The sequence below is a fragment of the Festucalex cinctus genome, chromosome 2 (genome assembly GCF_051991245.1).
Source record: "Festucalex cinctus isolate MCC-2025b chromosome 2, RoL_Fcin_1.0, whole genome shotgun sequence".
In the NCBI taxonomy this organism is placed as follows: Eukaryota; Metazoa; Chordata; class Actinopteri; order Syngnathiformes; family Syngnathidae; genus Festucalex; species Festucalex cinctus.
Window position 1 is genome coordinate 30,397,238 of NC_135412.1, and position 21,172 is coordinate 30,418,409.

General features: G+C 38.8%; 1 protein-coding gene across 2 annotated transcripts; it reads right to left on the reverse strand.

The window, feature by feature from the left end:
• Nucleotides 1–199: 199 nt before the first annotated feature.
• On the reverse strand, nt 200–21,079 carry ddx4 (DEAD (Asp-Glu-Ala-Asp) box polypeptide 4). Of its 2 annotated transcripts, none has more exons than XM_077514453.1 (21): nt 20,921–21,079; nt 20,274–20,304; nt 20,147–20,177; nt 15,653–15,703; nt 15,196–15,255; nt 15,070–15,108; nt 14,964–14,990; nt 12,249–12,290; nt 12,154–12,180; nt 12,023–12,058; nt 11,897–11,947; nt 11,672–11,814; nt 11,410–11,562; nt 11,172–11,326; nt 10,570–10,699; nt 3,314–3,480; nt 1,494–1,639; nt 1,311–1,410; nt 958–1,228; nt 702–800; nt 200–587 (listed from the first exon to the last, which is right to left on the reverse strand). In XM_077514453.1, the coding sequence occupies exons 2-21, from the start codon at nt 20,292–20,294 to the stop codon at nt 516–518; spliced, it is 1,821 nt and encodes a 606-aa protein (XP_077370579.1). In that variant the 5' UTR covers nt 20,295–20,304; nt 20,921–21,079; the 3' UTR covers nt 200–515. The 2 variants fall into 2 exon arrangements, with proteins under 2 accessions (XP_077370579.1, XP_077370578.1); XM_077514452.1 differs by having other exon boundaries at nt 15,070–15,111; nt 20,921–21,078.
• Between the last annotated feature and the right edge of the window lie 93 nt (nt 21,080–21,172).

Below are 21,172 nucleotides of genomic sequence, written 5' to 3' on the forward strand. Positions count from 1 at the left end.
ATACACACCAGCATACTTAACACAAATGCTTTACATTCAGAAAGAAGGCAAAATGCTTCACAGGGTTTTGTTTTGTTCAGTAAACTTATTAAAATGTCAAATGACTTTTTGCACAACAACTAAAGTCATGTTGTGGTTTAGTTCCATAATGTTCTTGCAAGTGTAATGCAACTTAACAGTAATGTCAAATTCAAACGTCTTTGCATTGAACAAATATTTATTGGTTATCCAAATAGACAACAAACAAAACCGATCTTAAATGACACTCTCCTCTTCCCCCCACATACCGCCATAGTTCCATTTTAAATGGTGAACAACACTCATAAAAAAAAGAAAATAAAATGCCATTTTTTTTTGGTACATGCTGCAGATGCAAACACTCATTTCCAAACCCAAACGTTTCTCAGGTTAACACCAACATGCACTTTTAAACAATCTTCCGTGGCGATAAAAACACGGAGCAATAATGAACTGTTCACACACACACACAAAAAGCCAGTGCTTTGGGTGGGGCTCTATTCCCAATCGTCCTCATCAACGGCAACCTGAGGAGATGGCTGGGTCCTCTCACCCCCTGCCTGTTGAAACTGAAGGAAGTTTTAGAGAAAGGATGAAGACGCTTAAATTTGGGATGGGGATTGTGCACGAAGAAGAAAAAAAAAAAAAAGGAATGAAGAAGCCCCCCCAAAAAATGGGACTACCTTCCTGGAGTCCGAGGTAAAGCTCTTGGCCTGGTTAAAGCTGGTGGCGCCTCCACTGAATGCAGACTCCTCCAGCCATGATGGCACTTCTTGTTGGGCCTGTCAACAACAACAACAACAACAACAACAACAACAAAGCTTGAACCAATAAACACTTCAAAGTAACCTTCTAGCATTTCACCCTACGACCTTGAAGTTGTGCCTATAATTGAAATAGAATAAAATGGAGCCCATTTTGTTAAGTGATGTTCCTAACCTTGGACAGGATTGTGACCAAGGACGGAGCCAGCTGACTGTCGCCGTCTGGATCGTAGAAAGACACCGCCCTGCCAATGTTACCACAACGGCCGGTTCTGCCGATGCGGTGGACATATTCGTCGATGTTGTTGGGAAGGTCAAAGTTCACCACATGCTGCACATCTGGAATGTCCAGGCCGCGAGCAGCAACAGACGTCGCAACAAGGATGGGACATTTGCCAGTCTTGAAGTCGGCCAAGGCTTGCTCGCGTTCACGCTGCTCGCGATCCCTGTGATTTGACACGCATTCACAATTTGTTACAAGTTACATCAGAGGTGAGCAGATGTGATATCGAAGGAAGCAATGCTTGCCCGTGAATACTAGTTGTGGGAAGTTTCTCTTGGCACAGGAAAGTAGCAATAAAATCTGCTTGTCTCTTTGTCTCCACAAACACCATTGTACGCTCCTTTCCTGCAAATGCCAGCGGTCATTACCATCAACATTTACAGAGCAGAGAATTTGGACTTTTTTTTTATTTATTTATTTTTATTTACCAGTGGTCTTAAGAAGGTCAAGAAGCTGCTCCCTCTTTGAAAACTTGGTGACTTGGACAAAAGTCTGCTCGACATCACTACAAGCCCCACCTACTATGCCAACAGCCAGAAACAAATAGTCCCCCTTGAGGAAGTCACCAGCCAACCTTTAATCAACAAAATAAAACAAAGCGAGTTAACATCACATACAGTTATGATTAAATCTTTGTAAGGGATATATATATATATATATTTTTTTTTTATCAAACTCACATCTTGACAAAGCTTGCCATATTTTTTTTTCTGTTAAAAAAAATTGTCATAAATAGGATTGAGCACTGCATTTTCCTAAACATGGTATTCTGACTGATCATGTATTGACACTTGATATGAATTAAGCAGCAAAATCCAACACTTTTTATCCATCTCTGGCGGCCATTTCGCTACTTGCTGTCAGCCGGAAATTACATCACAGTTGCCCAAGGCTAAGGAAATGGCCAACCACGGCACACATGTCTCCTGAGTAGGGATGGGTACTTTTCACATTTGAACCGATACTGTTACTCGGTACCTGGGAATCGATACCAGTACTCAACGGTACCAATTTTCGATACATTTATGCTCTTGTTTTCTTTTTCTTTTCTTTTTTTCAATTTTATTTATTTGGATGTAATAAATGTTCATCTTTATGTAACAGTATTTTTTTCTAATCAATTTAACAATTACTTTTAAATATATATATACTTTGACAAATAAATATGTAAAACAAATGAGCCAGAGAGCAATAGTAAAAAAATTAATGTATAGCAGTAAATATATAAATTAATAATTGATGTTTTCGTTTTTTGTTATTAATTTTATTTATTTATTATTTTGTTATTTGTTATTTTTTCAGAACAAAGGCTGCCACACGCCGAGTTGAATGAGTTTGAAGTTCCAACCCACTTTGGACTCAATATAGTAAAAAAAATAATAGTTGGAAGGGGACATGATGTGAACAAAGAGAATAATTGTGTTCAAATTAATCATTTGACTGCACTCGACGTGGACTGTAATGCTCGTTACATTTTGGCCACAAGCTTTCGCGATTGTAAATATAGTCAAGAGTAGTAGCCTACTGTACATCCAAATTACAATGTTTATATACCTTAACGATGGTGAAGCCGTTTACCTTCTGTCATGATTCTATTCGGTGGGGTCGCTCCCAGCCATGTGCTGATTCTGGGGAAGCTGACATTTTCCAGCTTCCGCCGCACCGGCGGCTTTCTTCCTCCTTTATAAACTGTATATTTGTTTGGCTTGGCGGGCGGCACAAAAGTCTCTCTCGTTCCCAAACCCAGAAATGTTGGCATCCCTCCACCGGCACCGGCCCGGCCTGGACCCGGTTGAGTGAATGCTGCGTTGTGGACCGAGGAAGAAGCGGTGACACCCGCGGGTTGGGCGGTCGGTCTCTCAGCTGAGCTGCCACTGGGGCCAGTCGCTTCCGCCGACCGATCACGTGGCTCCAGACCGGCTAGGCTCCCGCGAGTGGGGGACGGGTGCGTAATTTGCATATAACGTTGCGTTCAAGTGCACCATGGAAAATAGTCAACTCACATACTCCCGCACAATCACAACTTAAAACGACGTGCTTCAGTATCGAAACATGGCACCGTTTTATTTTACGTGAATCGATGCTCGGAATTACCAATCCCAATCGATACTTACCACAATGGTACCATCTTCGGTACCCATCCCTACTCCCGAGTTTGGTCATTTGACAAGGTCTCAAGAGACTAGTTCTCTCCAAAACGTTGGAAAGATGAGTTTCAAGATATAGATACTGTTATCATGAGACACACCTCTGGATGTCTTCAGGGAAGGTGGCGCTAAACATCAGAGTGTGGCGGTTTTCTTTGGCTGGCATCCCAGGTGAACCAACCAGGCGGCGCATGTCAGGCTCAAAGCCCATGTCTAACATCCTGTCAGCTTCATCCAGAACCAGATACCGCAGCTTGGTCAGCCCGATCTGAAACCCATGTGTGATGCGTGTTAAGAAGTACAGTATGTTTGCTTGCATGTACATGCTTCACAGTTCTATATGGGCTGAAGGTGCAAGATTAATGATACAACCAATGTAAGAATACACAAGGTATACTCATTTATTTCTCTATTTACTGCTTTTATCATTTTATTGGTTTGTGTATAGCTTACAAGTGTTTTTCATACAAATTTCACTGTAATGATGACTAATATTGCATCAGTGTAGGTTACTGTACATTTTAAATTAAAAGGCAGGAGCCCAAGCATTTCTGTTCCCAGCAATTTTTTCATTAAGACATTTTCAAGGCCAAAACCAATGATTAAAATTATAACACTATCACCAGTACATTTCAAAGAGCCATGGTATTCCAACAAGTATTAGTAGTATTAAGTAGGGATGTTTGATACTAGGGCTGGGAATCTTTGACTGTCTCACGATTCGATTACGATTTTTGGGTCTACGATTCGATTCAGAATCGATTTTCGATTCTCGATTCAAACGATTTTCGATTCAAAATTATTTGATTGACAAATGATTTCTGCTTCAATTTACAGATATGGACAACATTGTCATGATCTACTCCAGTCTGCTTTGTAAGACAAAATGACAAATAGACAAAGTGTCTTTTTTGTTTTTTTGTTTAAACATTTATTAATTTTGTATTGTAAGTGCCTTTTTCCACAAAAACAGCATGTGGGCTACATCTGCCTTTTCCCCTTCTTCATTTCTAATTTAAAGTAAATCGATTTTTGGATATTAATATTGATTCGATTCGATTAATAAATGAGAATCTTGATTCTTTTATGAATTGATTTTTTGGCACACCCCTATTTGATGCCAATTGTTTTTCAGACCAATACTTAACTTGAGTTACCACCAGTTTACCGATACTACTAGTACATAAAGTCCACCCAAAATAATTTTAAAGAAAAACCAAAAATCCCAAAACAGTATTTTCCCTTAAAATTGAATTAACTTAATCGCAATTTTATATTCCCTATGTGATGCTTTGCATTTATTCCATGACAAATGAATTAGCACGCGGTTGCTGTCTGCGTATTATTGGACATAATATGGCGATGCAACTTCACTGTGTGCCACTACCCTTGGTCCTCGCCGCTGAAATGAATCTATTCAGACTACCAGCGATTGTGGTTAGCCTCAAGTAGCTGTTGGCTAATATCTGAGTCTGCTTAGCATTTCACTGCCGTGGAGTGGAGTGAGCAGTAATGCATTAAAGTAACCAGCAGAAGAACGCCACGGCATGTTGCCAAACAGTAAATCGCAATTATCTACCAAATATTTTCAACCTGCTTGAGCAGTGTGATCCCTGATTTTTTTTTGCAATTTTAAATGCAGTGTGTGAAATTTAAGATTTTCAATGTTCATTCACTTTATTAGGGAGGGATACACGATAATGCTGTTTTCAACCGATACCGATAAACCAAGCATTTAGAAGTGCCGATGTCGATAACCAATAAGCTGATAATTGTTTGCAAAATTAACTTGAATACAAATATACTTTCGAGTCCTACTATAAGTCTAACAAATACATTGAAATGTATAAACTTTGCACAATGTTTCAATGTATGTAAAGTAGGGGTGTGACAATATCTCGATACGGTGATACATCGCGATATTTTCTCTCACGGTGGGTTATCGATATGCCTATGCCAAGTATCGATACAGTCGCTGTAACGGCTCCATTGTTCCTTATTGCACAATTACTTGGCGGGCCGCTAGAGGGAGCGCCTCATAAGAGTGGCGGGGAAATATGCAGCAGACTTCAGCCGAAGAAGACCCAAGTAAACAAAACGACGGCTGCATACAAGTCAAAGATGTGGATATATTGATAGTGTGGAATGGATAAATTTCGGATTTTATCAAATGGAAGAGAGAAGAGAAGGACTTGTGTGTGTATGCAAGAACTGTCTCACAATAGTTACATAGGAAACATGACGAATATGACAGCCACTTAGAGCGGCATCATCCAGGACTAGACTTGCTAAAGGTAAGAGCTAATTCTCTCTCTCTCTCTCTCTCTCTGATAATTTAATTCCCCAAGGGCAAAGTTGATTACGCAGAGTATCTCTGTGTGTATTTGCAATCGATTTCCAACCGTATAGCGTAGTTGTGAATGATGGTTTTCGCTACGTAATTTCGATAGGCGTCAGGGGCACGAGGTAGATGTCTTGCTCGGTGAGTTTAAGCGGGGGCAATACGACGCGAAAAACACACAACGCTGTGATAGTTACAAAATGAAATGGAGCTCAGCTCAAGCTCCCGAATGTCGGGCCACTCTCCCGAACTTCCAAACTACACTCGTGCAACAAGAAATAAGTAATAGCAAACTAACACACGAGAGCGGACGCTCGCTAACAAAACGAAGGAAGAAATGAACACATACAAATAGCCAGACCACAACTGAAGACAGCCAGGTAAAATAACCGGTCATTTCACTGAGAAAAAGAATTTCAACTTTGTAAGAGGAAATCAGGGCTAAACTAATGCACTTGAGTCGTCACAACGAGTAGGTCTTACCAGCGAGTCAACAATGGCTGGACATCTATTTTATTTTTTTTACCATTTCCACTAGGGGTGGGACAAAAAAACGATTCGACCGAACCATCGGTCGTCAAGGGGAGCTAAACGGCCGTATCGGTAGCAGACTTGTCAACCGATACAAAATCCGCCGGGAAACCTTAGATACATTGCTTGTAAAGCTGTGGACCGGATATCGCGTTGCTGTGAATCGGTTGCGAGTGAGGCTTTATGGTTTTCATAACAATAGCAAGAGTTCTGCACCGTGCTCTACTTGTTTTGTTTACGTTTCAGTAGCGTCACTATTCAAGCTACTTCTGTGTTTACAGAGAGCTAGCAAAGTAGCGCTCAGAGACGCTTCATTCCCCGGATGTTGTAAACATAATGCAAAGATGTTACGCACCTTGGGGGGAGCCCAACGAGTGACAACATGCAACAGTGGAGACAGTTAGCAGAAGCCGGTGCCGTACATCTCGGTATTTCCCATGGCTATCGAGTCCTCTCGGTGCACTTGTATGTCCCGGGCCGGCGTTGGTACTGCGCGCGAGCCAAAAAGAATAACTCCCGTGACGATCCAATGCATGGATTCAAACGACACAGGTATGTCCCACAGCCAACACACCAGCTAAGCTAAAAGCGTGGCTCCCTGTCAATGTCTACAACTAGCATGAGCAGCAGATAGGAGAACTGAGACGTGCCCGCGATTACGTCATCAAGCTCAAAATTAACGACAGCCCAAAAACCCCCAAATATAAACAGTGGTGATTCCGTGGTCATCATCGTGTCTCAGATTAAAAAAACAAAAAAGATGTCATACATTAACCAAAAATGAATGTGATGGCAAAGAAAAACAAAAATTTTTAAAAACAAAAATTGTTGATAAAAAAGGGAAGGGCACTTTTGGAAATATTTTTGGATATATTAAGTTGTTAAAATGTGTTTGATAGATTTATTGTTCCATAAGGTGGCTTCATATTTCTTTGGCTGGACGGTAGAGGTTTATTTCATGTCTTAAATTTATGTTTCTGAAATACTTCACAATGTGGACATATTCTGTTTAATTGTGTTGGTGTGTTTTTAAAGGTTAAATATTTATATTTCAAATTGAATTATCAGCCTTTTGTTTTCCTGATCCTGATTTTGAATTAAAAAAACAAAAACAAAAACAAAAACAATTATAACTGTCAATAACAATTTTTCAGTCATATCGCCCAGCCCTTTGTTCCGGTCCATTTAAATGATTGATTCAATATATAAAAATATAGAAGACATTGTTGTTCTTTTTTTTTTTACACATTTGTAGATACTGTAAAAAATTGTGGTGTTTTAAGATTAATGTTTACAAGCAACAAATGTCTATCAGTTTTGAATATTGAAATTAATCGTATCGAATCGAAAATTGTATCGTTCCCAAACTTAATCGAACCGTTCTGTTCTGAAAGATAATCGTTTTTCAATCGAATCGCAACTTGTGTATCGATACATATCGATTCCCACCCCTAATTTCCACACATTCCATCAGTGATTGGGATCTCGAATCATACGTGCTGCTCTTTTTCTTTTATTTTAAAGAAAAGCATGAGCTTACTTTTACTTGTGTAAGACATTTATCTGTCCAGCAAGTGACCCAGTTTTGCATAAGTTTCTATGAAAAATGTGTATTATATCGTCAATGTTAGTTTTAAAACCTATCTTTCTACTTTTTGAAGCACACAATTTCTGAGCAATGTTAATATTGATTTAATATCTAAAATTTCATTTAAATTGAATTCAAAATTTATAAAATGAAACAATTGACTATGTAACTGACTGGCATGTTGTATGACAGTAGTGTTTAAGACATTTGTTCACAGAAAGTTCTCTGTTGAGAAGACATTTGTATTTGTTTAAAAAAAAAAAAAATGCACTAAATTACTCACTCTGAAGACACCAGTTTTTTTTTTTTTTTTTGTGTTTTTTTTTGTGTATGTGTGCGTGCGTTTGCGTGCGTGCGTTTGCGTGCGTGCGTTTGCGTGCGCGCAAATACGTATAAATTTATACTCATTCATTCACCTAAAACCTTATAAATATCCCATTACCCTTCGCCTTAACCAGGTACTTCAGAATCTTGCCAGAGTCGTGAGGTTTAAATGGTCAGGAGACCAGAGAAAAGGTCAGAAAAAAAAAGAAATAAAGAGAAAAGAAAGGTAAATCAAAGTGAAATCCAGCACCGACCAAACACTTCCTGCCTTCCCCATGATTACAAAATCAAAGTCTTACGCCAACTCCGGTAGCCTCTAAATTCCAGCAAATTTAGCGAGATCTCAAGAGCCCAGAGGAAAAACTAAAGAGAGGAAGGAGGGAAGGATCGATAAGGCAGAGTGAGATCCATAGAAGCCAGTACATCCAATCCATCAAAGTGAAGTCCAGCACCAACAAGACCCCTCCTGCGTGGTTACAAAACCAGAGTCTTATGCCAACCCCAGAAACCTCATACTTCTAATAAATTAAGATCTCAAGTGACCAGAGGAAAAACTAAAGAGAGGAAGGAGGGAAGGATAGATAAAGCAAAGTGAGAACCACAGACACCAGCACCAACTGATTCAAGGGGCTGTGGGAGGGAGAGGGTACTTCTGTTGAGTTTCAGTAGATGCTGGTGCGACGGATCTGGCATGCATAAGGACCACCACCAAAGAAAGAAGCCGTCAACCGCGGTCCAGCAAAGCGAGCAACCCCCCCGGAATCCCCAGGCCGCGGCAGCACCAAGGCCACCCCCAAGCCACCCGAGCGGACACCGGTCGGCGAGCCGACCCAGACACCCGGAACACCCCCGCCCCAGCCCCGGCCCACACCCCCGAGCCCAAGGCCGCAGAACGAGGCCCAGCGGGCCCCCACAGCGCCCCACCGGTCCCCAGCCCCCATCCCCCCACGACCCCCCCGCACCCCACCCAAACCCGCCATCCACCACGACCCAGGCCCCACCACCCCCGACCCCCAAACCCCCGAACACACCCCGACCCCCAGCACCCAACCCCCCACCCACCCATACCTCCACCCCCCCCCCCCAAACAAGCCGCCCCCCCCCGACGGCCGCCACCCTCCCCGCGAACCCGGCCCCCCGCGAGAACCCCCCACCCCAGTGAAGACACCAGTTTTAACAGTTTTTTTTTCAGTGATGGTATAAAAATAAACTATTTTGTCATTGAAAAAACATCAGCTTATGTCTTGAGTAGATTTATCGTGATTATCGCGGACTATTTCCTGACCAATATTTTGATAATCGCAGTATCGTCATATCGCGAGATAATTGTTATCGTGAGCCTCGTATCGCGTATTGTATCGTGAGGTACCCAGAGGTTCCCACCCCTAATGTAAAGCACCATGAATCTGAATTTTATTGATATGACCCACAACCACAACGGATGGAACATGGCATGTCTATAATTATTGCTGGATTTCTTTTTGACCTGGTTTATCTGTATGAAATCAAATTGACAATAATTATCGGCAGATTTCTCTATGACCTGTTTTTTCTGTTTGACGCCAAATTGGTCGATAATTGCCGATAATCATCGGCCACCGATATTGTGCATCCCTACACTTTATGCAAAAAAGTGAAATCAACGTACATTTTTTCTCCCGCATATAGGTCAATCAATCTTTTATATCACTTTTTATACAAAAAAATGCAACTCAATGTTCTTTACATAGTTTAAAAACAAATCCCCAACCCACCACCACCCACAATAAGACAGAGGTAAAACTAAAAAGAACATACTAAAAGAATAAAAAAGAAGATAGGAATAATATGAAATGCTAAATATTCAAAACAAATTATGGACCCAAAAATGTAAAAACAGGACACATGAGATTTAGTTTGACAAAATAAAAGCTAAGCTAAATAAATTAAAGGAGCACAAGACTTATGAAAAACTAACCAGCTATTCTGGGAAATGGTTAATTTCAAATCTTCCCTGGCAAAAATTTCAGCACTTATTAATATTTTTGCATTAAGTACTGTATCGGGCATTTTGGACAGCCACGTGATAATCCTGAGATAGGGCTGCTCGATTATAGAAAAAAATAATCACGATTATTTTGGTAATAATTTAAATCATGATTATTCAAAACATTTTTTGTTCAAAACAAGAAAATGTTTAAACATTTGAAAATATTAAGATAAATAAATACGTAAGCTAATTTTGGACCAAACAGAATTTATATGTAATAATTACCAAAAATTTGAAGTTGGCAGAATGTTCAATGGGTACGTTCATAAAATGTGTTTACAATTGCTACCAACTACTTGTTGCATTTTAGCACAAGCTATGAATGTTAAAGGTGCATTGTGGTGTTTAAATGGGAGACAATCCGTAACAGTTGGCAACACTGTTATTCTTAACGAAATGAGCAAGCACATTTAGAATGTGGGTTTTTAACCAAGGAATATAATTTGGTTCCAGTCTCAAGTAGGACTGCCAAAATTCATCTGAGGTCAAACCCCATTTTCATCTTAGAAAGCAGAAATTCATTCAGTTCATTTCTTCATCTTACCTTTCCACGTCCAATTACATCCAACAATCTGCCTGGCGTTCCACACATTACGTTGCAGCCCTTAGAGATTTCTCTAAGCTGAAATCCAGTGTTCACTCCACCATACACAACCACTGGACGCACACAGGTTCTGCAACAAGAGAGATCAAGTCAATTTTCCATCAAGCAGTACAGTGCAGTTCAATTCATTTCAGCTTTGACAAGAAAGGAACATACTGGTATGATACATTCTGATGTGGCCAAAAGTGTGACATTTGTGGAAGTTAATCTTACCAATGGATTGAATAAGGCAAAGGATTTTGACATTTTACACAATACAATAAAAATACCAACTTAGTTGAAAGAAGGGACTTTTGTTTGTTCCTATTCCCACATGAATCCATCATTATCTATCAGCTGCTGTATTGCACCTACACCACTGAGCTAGTATTCTAATGCAATGACTCCCAACCACTCAGCTGCTCCAAAGGTGGGTGAAACTGCCCTCATTGAAGGGTAGAAATCTGCCCAAAAAAAGTTAACTTTTCTGCTTGGTGAAACCACAGAACAAGACAACCAAGTTCAAGCAAAGCATTGCACAGGTTGAGAATGAAACATAATACCCATAGGAAAACTTCCTGGCCTCCAGGAAAATCTGGTTGATGAGCTCCCTGGTTGGGGCGACAATGATTGCCTCAGGCTCCTGTTGCTCACTAAAGCTGCTGGCAGCCACACCATCCGCCATTAGCTGCTGCAGAATCGGAAGTAGGAATGCAGCCTTGGGGACCACAAGCACAACGATGGCTCATACCACATTGTATCGAAGAGGACTACAAAGGCTACAACTGCTAATTTTCTTACAGTTTTTCCAGATCCGGTCTGGGCACAGGCCATGAGATCTCGACCGGCAGAGACTATTGGAATGGCATGCTTCTGAACTGGGGTGGGCTTTGAATAACCGGATTTGCTGACATTTTTTCGCAGGGACTCACACAAGGCTGCCTCATCAAATGTCTGCAAGGAAACGTGGTTATATATATGGTCAAATGGTTACAACTTATACAAAGGATTATGATTGGCTGCCAAGCATTGGAACAAAAAACAAAACAAAAAAAACCCTTACCATTATGGCAGGTGGTGGGTTGTTTCCACTCACATCCACTGTGATTTCATCGTATTTATCAAAGTTAATGCCTTGCTGATAGTGTGCAAACACAGACTTCTCATCTTCAGGCAGGGCTGGAGGAACATAGGTGACTTTTGGCCCTGTAGGTTAAAAGTACAGACATTAATAATTACAAGCTCTATCACACTACTGATAAATTTTAAACATAACCCGTTAACTTACGGACACTACCATCTGGATTTTCTGTCTCAGATTCCTTAGTATCCTTAATATCTATTGATTGGGGGGGGGGAATCAAATATCACATCTGTGGCATGATTAAAGAATTGTGTCTAAAAACTTTACAACCTTGGGTGAGGACTTCCTCATTTCTTCCACGATATCCTGCAAAGATTTGAGACATTTTGTGTGAAAATAATTCCTCCACCCGCTCCCAATTTTTATTTATTTTTTTTCAATATAAGAGTATTGTCCGGTACCTCCTCCAAAGCCACTTCTACCACGACCTTGAATTTAAAAAAAAAACAGAGAAGATGAATCCACCTTTGTAATTAAATTTTACTTCACCAAATACCTTCACTGTGGCCTCCCCTGCCTCGTCTTTCTCCCCTGAAGTCTGTACACAACGTGGAAAAAGTGAAGGACAAGGAGTTAAAAAGGCATACAATGGCAGGTGGGTCACGTCTGTAAGGGAACGTGGAGATTCACATACAAACTTTAATAGGCTTAGTTACTGAAATCAGTTTCTCTTTCTTTAGGATTACAAGATTGTCCAAAAGCTGTTGCCAGTACATTTATATTAAATCTCTAGTTTTAGGTGTTTACTATTTTAATAAGACATGGTAAACTGGAAAGGCGATAGTTATTTGGGGCCATGCCAAAATTCCTTCCCCAACAATACACCCCACTGTTTTCCAGTAAACAGGCATACAGAGAGGTCAGGTGTCATAAAATTAGAATAGATGAAAATTCCAATTATTTCAATAATTTACTTCAAAAACTGAAACTTTTGTTATACAAGTTCACAATACATAATGTGAAATATTTAAAGCCATTCACTTTCAATTTTGATGATTATGGCAGATTCAAAAAATTCAATGTTCCACAAAATCAGAATATTGTGACAAAGCTCAACATTTGCAGGGTTTACATGGATTCATGTATTGTATTCCCATTAGAATGAATCGGAATGGCCAAATGGAATGAAAATGTGCCATATAAACACCTCAGTCAGAATGAAATGGCTGAATCCGAATAAATTTCATTCGGGATCACAGGGGTGATATTTTCTTTTTAAATCCGAATGACCGTCATAAACAGCTCAATTGGAATGGCCAGGCTGTCCGGTATGCACATGCTTTGTCTTGAGAAATGCGCCGTAACAACGTCGCTTCCACACATTAAAATGACGGTGTCTTGTCAAGAGATCATTTGTGAGGGGAGAACTTGTTTGAAAGTACCGTATTTTCCGCACTATAAGGCGCACCTAAAAGCCTTGAATTTTTTCAAAAGATGACCAAGCGCCTTATAATCCAGTGCGCCTTATATATGGATCAATGTTGAGCCGCAACAGGTCTCACTGTTAAGACGCTATCGGTGACACGCATGCGCAGAAGATCCCGCCATCTTGGATCGCTAGCTAATACTAATACTTTACCTCAGAGAAAATAATAAAACAGCTGTTTATTCATTTTGGGAGTGAACGGAGTTGTCAGAAAGCTGGTTTGTAATCTATTAATAAAGTTTGACTGACCTGACTCTTTTGTTGACATTCCCTTTAGCGCAGCACCATCTAATGGATGCATAACGTAACCCCAGCCTCTACTGTAGTGCCTTATATATGGAAAAGGTTTTAAAATATGTCATTCATTGAATGTGCGCCTTATAATGCAGTGCGCCTTATAGCGCGGAAAATACGGTACATGAAACTTGTTTTTATCAAGATGCTGCTTCAATTTGTATTATTGGGTTATGATCGGCCCATTTCTGCAAAACAAAGATGGGAGGTGGAGGCGGGTCGGATTATATCTAATGAAAAGTGGAGAGGTATGTATGTTGGCGCACCAGACCACTAACTCTAACACGTGGAGAGAATTTAAATGGAAGATATGTTGTCGATACTTCAGGACCCCAGACATTGTTGCTAAGATGACCGCTAATGTCCCAAGTCTGTGTTGGAGGAACTGTGGCACTCAGGTGCCTAATCACACACACATTTTCTGGTCTTGCTCCAAACTAAAGTGTTTCTGGGATGAAGTGTACAGGGCTATAAACCAGATTTTTCCAAGTCACAATAACGAAGGACTTAATGGTGGCTGTACTTGGTACCACTCCACCAGGGGTGTAGGGACAGGCTGCAACATATCTTTTAAACATTCTTTTCACAGCAGCTCTGAAATGTATTACAAGCTCTTGGTTGCAAACTGAACCTCCTTTAATTTTTGGATTCAAAAATTGAGAGAAATCTATCACATGGAAAAGATAACCTACTTATTAAGAATTCAAATGCACATTTTTAGAAAGATGGAGCCAGGTGGAACATTTAATATTGAGGTCCAACTAGCAATACATGCTGGGAGGGGTGCTTGTGGATGTGCTACTCGTTGATTGTAGTGACTGTACACGTGACTATTGCTGCGTAGGAATGCTAAATATATAGATGACACCGTTTATGACCTAATTATTGTGTTTTATTTTCATATATATGTATGTATATTGTTTTCTTTTAAGGATTATTGTACAAAATGCTCTATTGTTGTAAAAAAATAAATAAATAAATAAAAAGCTAAAAAAGAAAAAAGATGCTGCTTCAATAAGTGTTAAACTACCACAACTACTGTGCTAAATGTAAATGACGAATTAACTCCATCTTATTAAAAAAAAAAAAAAATACAAAAAAAAAAAATACAAAAAAAAAAAATCACATGATCCATGTCCGCACGATGTCTAATATTGGGAAACACTAGTTTCTTTCTTTCTTTCTTTTAAAAATCTGTTATAATCATCAAAATTTAACCAATGGCTCGAAATATTTCACTTTGGGGTGAGATTAATTAATGTAACATGCAAGATTGATATTTTTTTTAAACTAATTATTGAAATAAATGGGACTTTACCTCGATATACTCATTTTCTGATCAGTACCTCTATTGAGTACATGCTTTAACCTACACAAATAGCCCAAGAAAAGCTGTATTATAAAAAAACAAAAAAACAAAAACAAAAAGGATTTTAGTTTTTAAAAATTATCATTAACCTTTTTTGAAATTTCAAAGTTAAACCAACCTACCATTTTCCTGGGCTGAGTCATTTGCCTCTGTAAAATAAAGTATTCTTCAATTAAAATGAGGAGCACATTGTGTATGAAAGTATAGAGTATGATAAATTATGAGCACCATTGAATCGGTTCTGATTGTTTCCTCCAAAGCCTCGACCTACTTGAACACACATCACACACATCAGTCTCAAGATATGCAATCTATTTTAGATAGACAAACTTTCCCTATTTTAAAACACCTCACCTCTGCCTCTACCTCTGAAAGATCCTCTTTCTCCTCCTTGATCATTCCAGCTGTCCATTTCTAAAGGGAAAAAACACACACACAAAACAGTCCATCAAACAAACCAAACAAATTGTTGATGTAGCAGAAACATTCCCATTTCTGTTCTCATCAGTCCCTATAACACAAAAGTACATTATACTTTGGCCTCGAAACCTAATCTTTACTCTGCTTGTGTTTTTGAGATGATCGATAGACAAATATATGCATGATTATGTTAACATTTGGTTGGTTTATAAATAGACACGTTTTTTTTTCTTGTTCAGGATATATAATTCACATCTCACGAAATAAATAACAGTTTAAATGTTCAACACCACAGAACATGTAGAACTAACTTAGGTGGGACACACACCATCTTTAAGTGTACTAAGATTTCTCATCAGTAGAGTGTAATTACAAAGCATTGCAACAGCACCTGACGAGAATGAGCTCTTAAATCCTCCTCCTCTCCCTCTTCTGCCACGACCTATGAAGCAAATAAAGTCAAAGCAAGGCTCAAAATAAGCAGTTTTGGCAACACAGTTTGCAAGTCAAAATGGCATTTTGTGTCACATTTTCAACACACTGAATAGTAGGGGTGTTAAAAAAAATCGATTCGGCGATATATCGCGATACTACATCGCGCGATTCTCGAATCGATTCAATAATCGGCAGAATCGATTTTTTTTTTTTTAGGATTCACACCTTGAGCATGGAAGGATGTTATATGAACGGAACATTAAGCCTTAATATTTTATTTTAATGCTGTTCAAACATGAAACAGATTACAACCTCTATAAGACTGAAATTTCAGATAAATAAATAATACATTTTCATATAAATCTTACACTCTACAAGCTTACTGATTAGTATTTTCTAAATTTGAATGAAAAAAATCGCAACAATCGACTTATAAATTCGTATCGGGATTAATCGGTATCGAATCGAATCGTGACCTGTGAATCGTGATACGAATCGAATCGTCAGGTACTAGGCAATTCACACCCCTACTGAATAGCAAATCTGAGAATTACAAATTCATACATTTTTCTGAAAATTCAACTGCAGAGACAGTGGGCTGGATGCATGCACGTTGATGTGATCTAACTTGCTTATGTTACCTTGGTGCAGTAAGTGCTACTTATGCCATGACAGCGAGCTGGATAGCAACAAGCTTAGGCTGGCTAGATAGTTCAACACGTGACGAATAAGCTACACTTCTGTATCATGCACACAAAGGGATGACTGCAGTAAAGACAGAGAAGCCATGCCAATTGCTAAGCTGAACTAAGACGATGTACAATTGTTCACACTGGCATTAACCTTCATGTTTGTGTTAATTTCATGCTAAAAAAAAGAAAAGAAGTGCTCCCAGATAGAAATTATCATTCCACCAAGAGTCACCATAAAAAAGATTATTTGTGCATATTGCTACTTGTTTGATTTTAAAAAAAAAAAAAAATTAAGTTTCTAAGTGAACGTTACCAATTACTTTGAACTACCGGTATGTTGTGTGAATCATTGATCTGATCTCATACACTCTAAAACAAGTCCTAAAAAACAATTTCTCAGTTGTTAGTATAATACATAATCAGATGACAGTAGGCATACTGTTTATTAGAGAATACTTCAGGTCAAAGTTACCAAGGACATTTGCTTTGAAACCTTTGAATATTTTTAGTCCGAAATAGTAACCTGTTGTGTTTCTGGGTCAAAAATGACCATGCTTATTTTAATGGTGTACAAAGGAAATTATCCCAAAACTGCACTTGACAATTCCAAGATAAATGTCTTCATACATGTTGACAGATGTATTTTTCTCACCCGCTTTTCATGTTATCATTCCAAACAAGGTTTAAAAAAAAAAAAAAAAAAAAACGAGCGGAGGAGCTGAAGAATGTGTCACATTCCATTGTGCCCCCTGCCAGCTGAATCCATCTCCAATGCTAATTGCATCACTTTTTCTGATTTAAAGTGGAAGTCAACCTTAAACATTTGACAATATGTTACACGTGACCTCAATCGAAACATGCCATTCTGATTATTACATTTGTGGGATATAAGTTATGAAGCAAAATCCAGACGTTTTTATCTATTCCAGGGGACAGCCATTTTGCCACTTGCTGTCAATTGAAGATGACAATGGTGCTCAGGGCTCAGGCAACGACCAATCACAGCTCACCTGTTTTCTGAAGCTGAGCTGTGATTGGTTGTTAGCTGAGACCTGGGTAATATTGTTTTCACTCGACAGCAAATTTCAAAATGACCGCTCCCTATGATGGATAAAAACGGCTGGATTTTGCTGCTTAGCACATATTCCACTAACGTAATATTAACCAGAATAGACCCTTCTAGCTGACGTCACTGCTTAGCTACCGCTCTAGATGCCGTAGGACAAGTCCCCCCATAACAAATAAATGTAGAGAGCTTGATTTTCAGCGATCGTTTTCGTTAAAAGGTGGGAAATATGTCAAGTGTCACAAAAAACGTCCCGAGTGGAACACGACATTACTGTGATTCATTGGAAGCAGCCGTTTGGAGCCACTAGCTACAAAAAAAGAAAAAAAAAAAAATTGAGTTGGTTGGAGGGCAAAGTGCAAGCTCAAGGGTATGTTGTTTTTGGTTGAAACAGTACGTCGATAACTACTTTCATGGTGTAAATTGTCATTCATTAAATCGTTTGTGTCCGGATGTATGGTACTCATCTTTCTGTATATATCTATGTCTTCAATCTCTTAGCTTGCTAGCTGCTAACAAACAGACCGCATGTTTACAACACATTCCTCAGCAGAGATCAAGCCTGACTTAAAGTGTTGTGATAATCGTGTTAAATCGTTAACTTTTTGTTCAAAATTATTTGAATACTTGCACAAAAAAAGTATGAATGGTTGTTTCACTAAAGATAATAAGATACATTCATCACATCTGCCTGGAATTTACAATCAGAAGTTCATGTTATGACTGTGCATGAAGAAGAGAAAAACTACCAGATATAAAAATGATCTGAGTGTATCCTCATACTTTTTGTGGGTGCAAAGCAGTTGCGTCGTAGATTCACGCTAGCCACCGTACTCGCCTCTCTTAACCTTAGCATGGTCATTCTTTACATCATTGTATTTTTCCTCATCAGTTATTTCTTGGTCTGGATTATTCTTCGTGTCATCTTGAGTTTGACACTTCATCAAATCCATCCTCACTGACTAGCCTTGACTCTCCTCAAATAGGAGCATTTTGACCCTTAAATTTGAGACAGCGCAACTAAAAATTCAACTACTCCCACCAGTAGCCTACAACCACTAAGTTGGCAGATTTTTGTTAAAATAATTCCGGTACTACTATTGAATATTTTTTGGTCACTGAAATACACTTCTGCGCCAAACTTCAGCACATTTATCAGTAATATTGTGAGAATGAGTGGGCACTGGGATGAATATTTACTTTGCAAGTTAATTTACACTGTAGTGTGCCCCTAAATGTATACTTGATGAAGATGAACATGCACATCGACTAGGTCTGGACGATTGTGGAAATAATCAGGATTACTCTGATTGAAATTGAAATCATGATGAATAACACAGACTTCAAAACTACTCAAAAATATCAGAGCGTTATGCCCATTTATCCCTGCACATAAACACTTGATTCATGAACTCTATTCTTTGTCAAGTTCAAAATGACCATTTAAAGATCACATCAAATTCAAGCCTCTTGCACTTTCATTTTGCTGCATCCATACCTTTGCTGCACTGGATCTTTGCACACATTCAATACCTGAATAAGCATTTCCCTCAACTTTCTCATATTTATTTTGCTGTTCTACTTTAATTCAACAAGTCTTGGGATTTACTGGGCCAATTTGGGACCTTGGTTATCTTATTGCGTGCCATATGTGGAAAAGTGTGTTGGGTGTGACAAAAAAACTAAACTTTGTATTCTTGAATTATGAGCAAAGTTAAATTCCTTGAAAACAATGTTAAATATAACTTGAAAGGACAACAAAATAAAGTAAAGTAAAATAAGGATATACTAAAATAATGGCAATAAAAAACAAATACCAACTGTTCCTGCTGTGAGTGCGTTGGCCTCTTAGAGGCAGTGTGTTGCAGTGCATGCATTGAGTACACACAAAGAGCTAAAGTTGGAATTTAATTCTTAATAGAACTAATTTTTCACAGATTGGGAAGAATTCATCTCTGAGTATTATGTTGCCTGGGACAAGGTGCTTTTTTTGTGGAGCTGAATTCAAATTCCGGTTGACTTCCTGTATTTGGCGAAGTAAAAAGTAGCAAAGTATTTTAAGACACCTGTGTCTTCCTTTTCTTTGGTGCCAAAGGGCAGTATTTAATTACCTCTAATGGAAATTGTAGCTATGTAATATGCTTATGAACAATTTAGGTGACAAAGAGCCTTAAAACCCAATATGTTCGTATCTTTGGGACTTGCTGTACTGTTGGCTTAAATTTACATCTACATTCCAGAAGTCATCTTGTTTGCATAAATCCATTAAAACCTGACTTTAACATTAATTTAAAAGAAAGTATAACTAAAAATTTTCTTGACCCTATTTTGTAAGAGCCCCCACTAGCCAACCAATCACAGCTCACCGGAGCCGTAAATGCTTTTAAGTTGTAACTCGTTACTTGGGCACCTGTGATGCCATTTTCAGTTGACAAAATGGCACCCCCTGAGATAGCTTAAAAAAAATAAAAAATAAAAATAAAAAGGGTGGATTTTGCTGCTCATATTAATGCTCATAACTAATATATTCCACAAACGCAATAATAATCGAAATACTTTGTTTAGACTAAAGTGGCTGCAGAGAACATATTGTAAATTTTGGGGTTGACTTCTCCTTCAAAGCATACGTTGGCAGATGAGGGGTGATGAATAACAACTTGCAATGCAACAGCTTAATGCCAAGTTAACATACTTTGATCCCGAGAGGGGCTGCTCCCAAATCCCTGCAAACAAATTCAGTAAAAACAAGTGTTAACGGGAGCATGAAGTGGGGCTTGATTATCAAAAAGCTTGCAGCAGGTTGAGAACGGCAAGCTCACCTGTTCGTCAAAAGAATCCATTTCGATTCACCTGAAACAAAGACAAAATTACATACATGTGAATTACAAGGCGATTGTTGTTACAAGGCAAAAATCTACCTCAAGGACATTTACGGTACTGGAATGCGTGATAAAATGGCTGACCTCAAACAATTGGACTGGACTTAATTACAATTTTCTCAAGGAAAATCGTCGATCTAAATTCTGAGACTTTTTTTAAGTAAGTGCATTTGTGTAGCTTCAGCGCCGACTTATTTTGTGGGGTTTGACCTCCTGTAAGCTATCTAGAATGAACTAGAATTAAAAAAAAAAAAAAAAAAAAAAAAAAAAAATCGTTGTTCGCAAAAAGTAGGCGTTTCAACACAACGGCGTTTTTTTTTGTTTTTTTTTAACAAAAACCTCCAAATCAGCAATAGTCACCATAAATGGGGAATAAAAAAAAAAGTCGATTTAAAAAAAGGAACGGACACATATAGGCCTAATTAACGGCCATTTAGCTTAAACTAGCCCAACTACCTTGAGAGGCAAAACAATTTGACCTTGACGAAACTATGACAGTTAATATTACTCGACAAAACCCAATTGCCAACTATCGTTTGGTTTCACGGAAGCACAAAGCGAGAAAATGTATACAGAAATATGCATACTGTACTGTAAAATCTTTTTTCCCTGGCAGGTGAATTTTACTCAAGCCTCTTTTCGCGTTGCTGCGTCACCGCCTGCTACTGCTCAGCTGTGCACAATTAGCGCGAGACAGAAAAGCTAAGCTAGGCTAGCGCGGGTTGCCAGGTCCGCGACTTTCCCGCCCAATAGATTATCATTTGACTACGTAAATGTAAAGTTGACTAACTATATATCTGGTTAAATTTTTAAACTGAGCTGTTTCTACAATGTTTTCT

Excerpts from the sequence above, each read along its gene's own strand:
- ddx4 (XM_077514452.1), bottom strand. The coding sequence starts at position 20,294 with ATGGATTCTTTTGACGAACAG. Across the intron at positions 20,178-20,273 it reads TGGATTCTTTTGACGAACAG|GGATTTGGGAGCAGCCCCTC; the intron begins GTGAGCTTGCCG and ends ATTTGTTTGCAG. Across the intron at positions 15,704-20,146 it reads CAGCCCCTCTCGGGATCAAA|GTCGTGGCAGAAGAGGGAGA; the intron begins GTATGTTAACTT and ends TTTGCTTCATAG.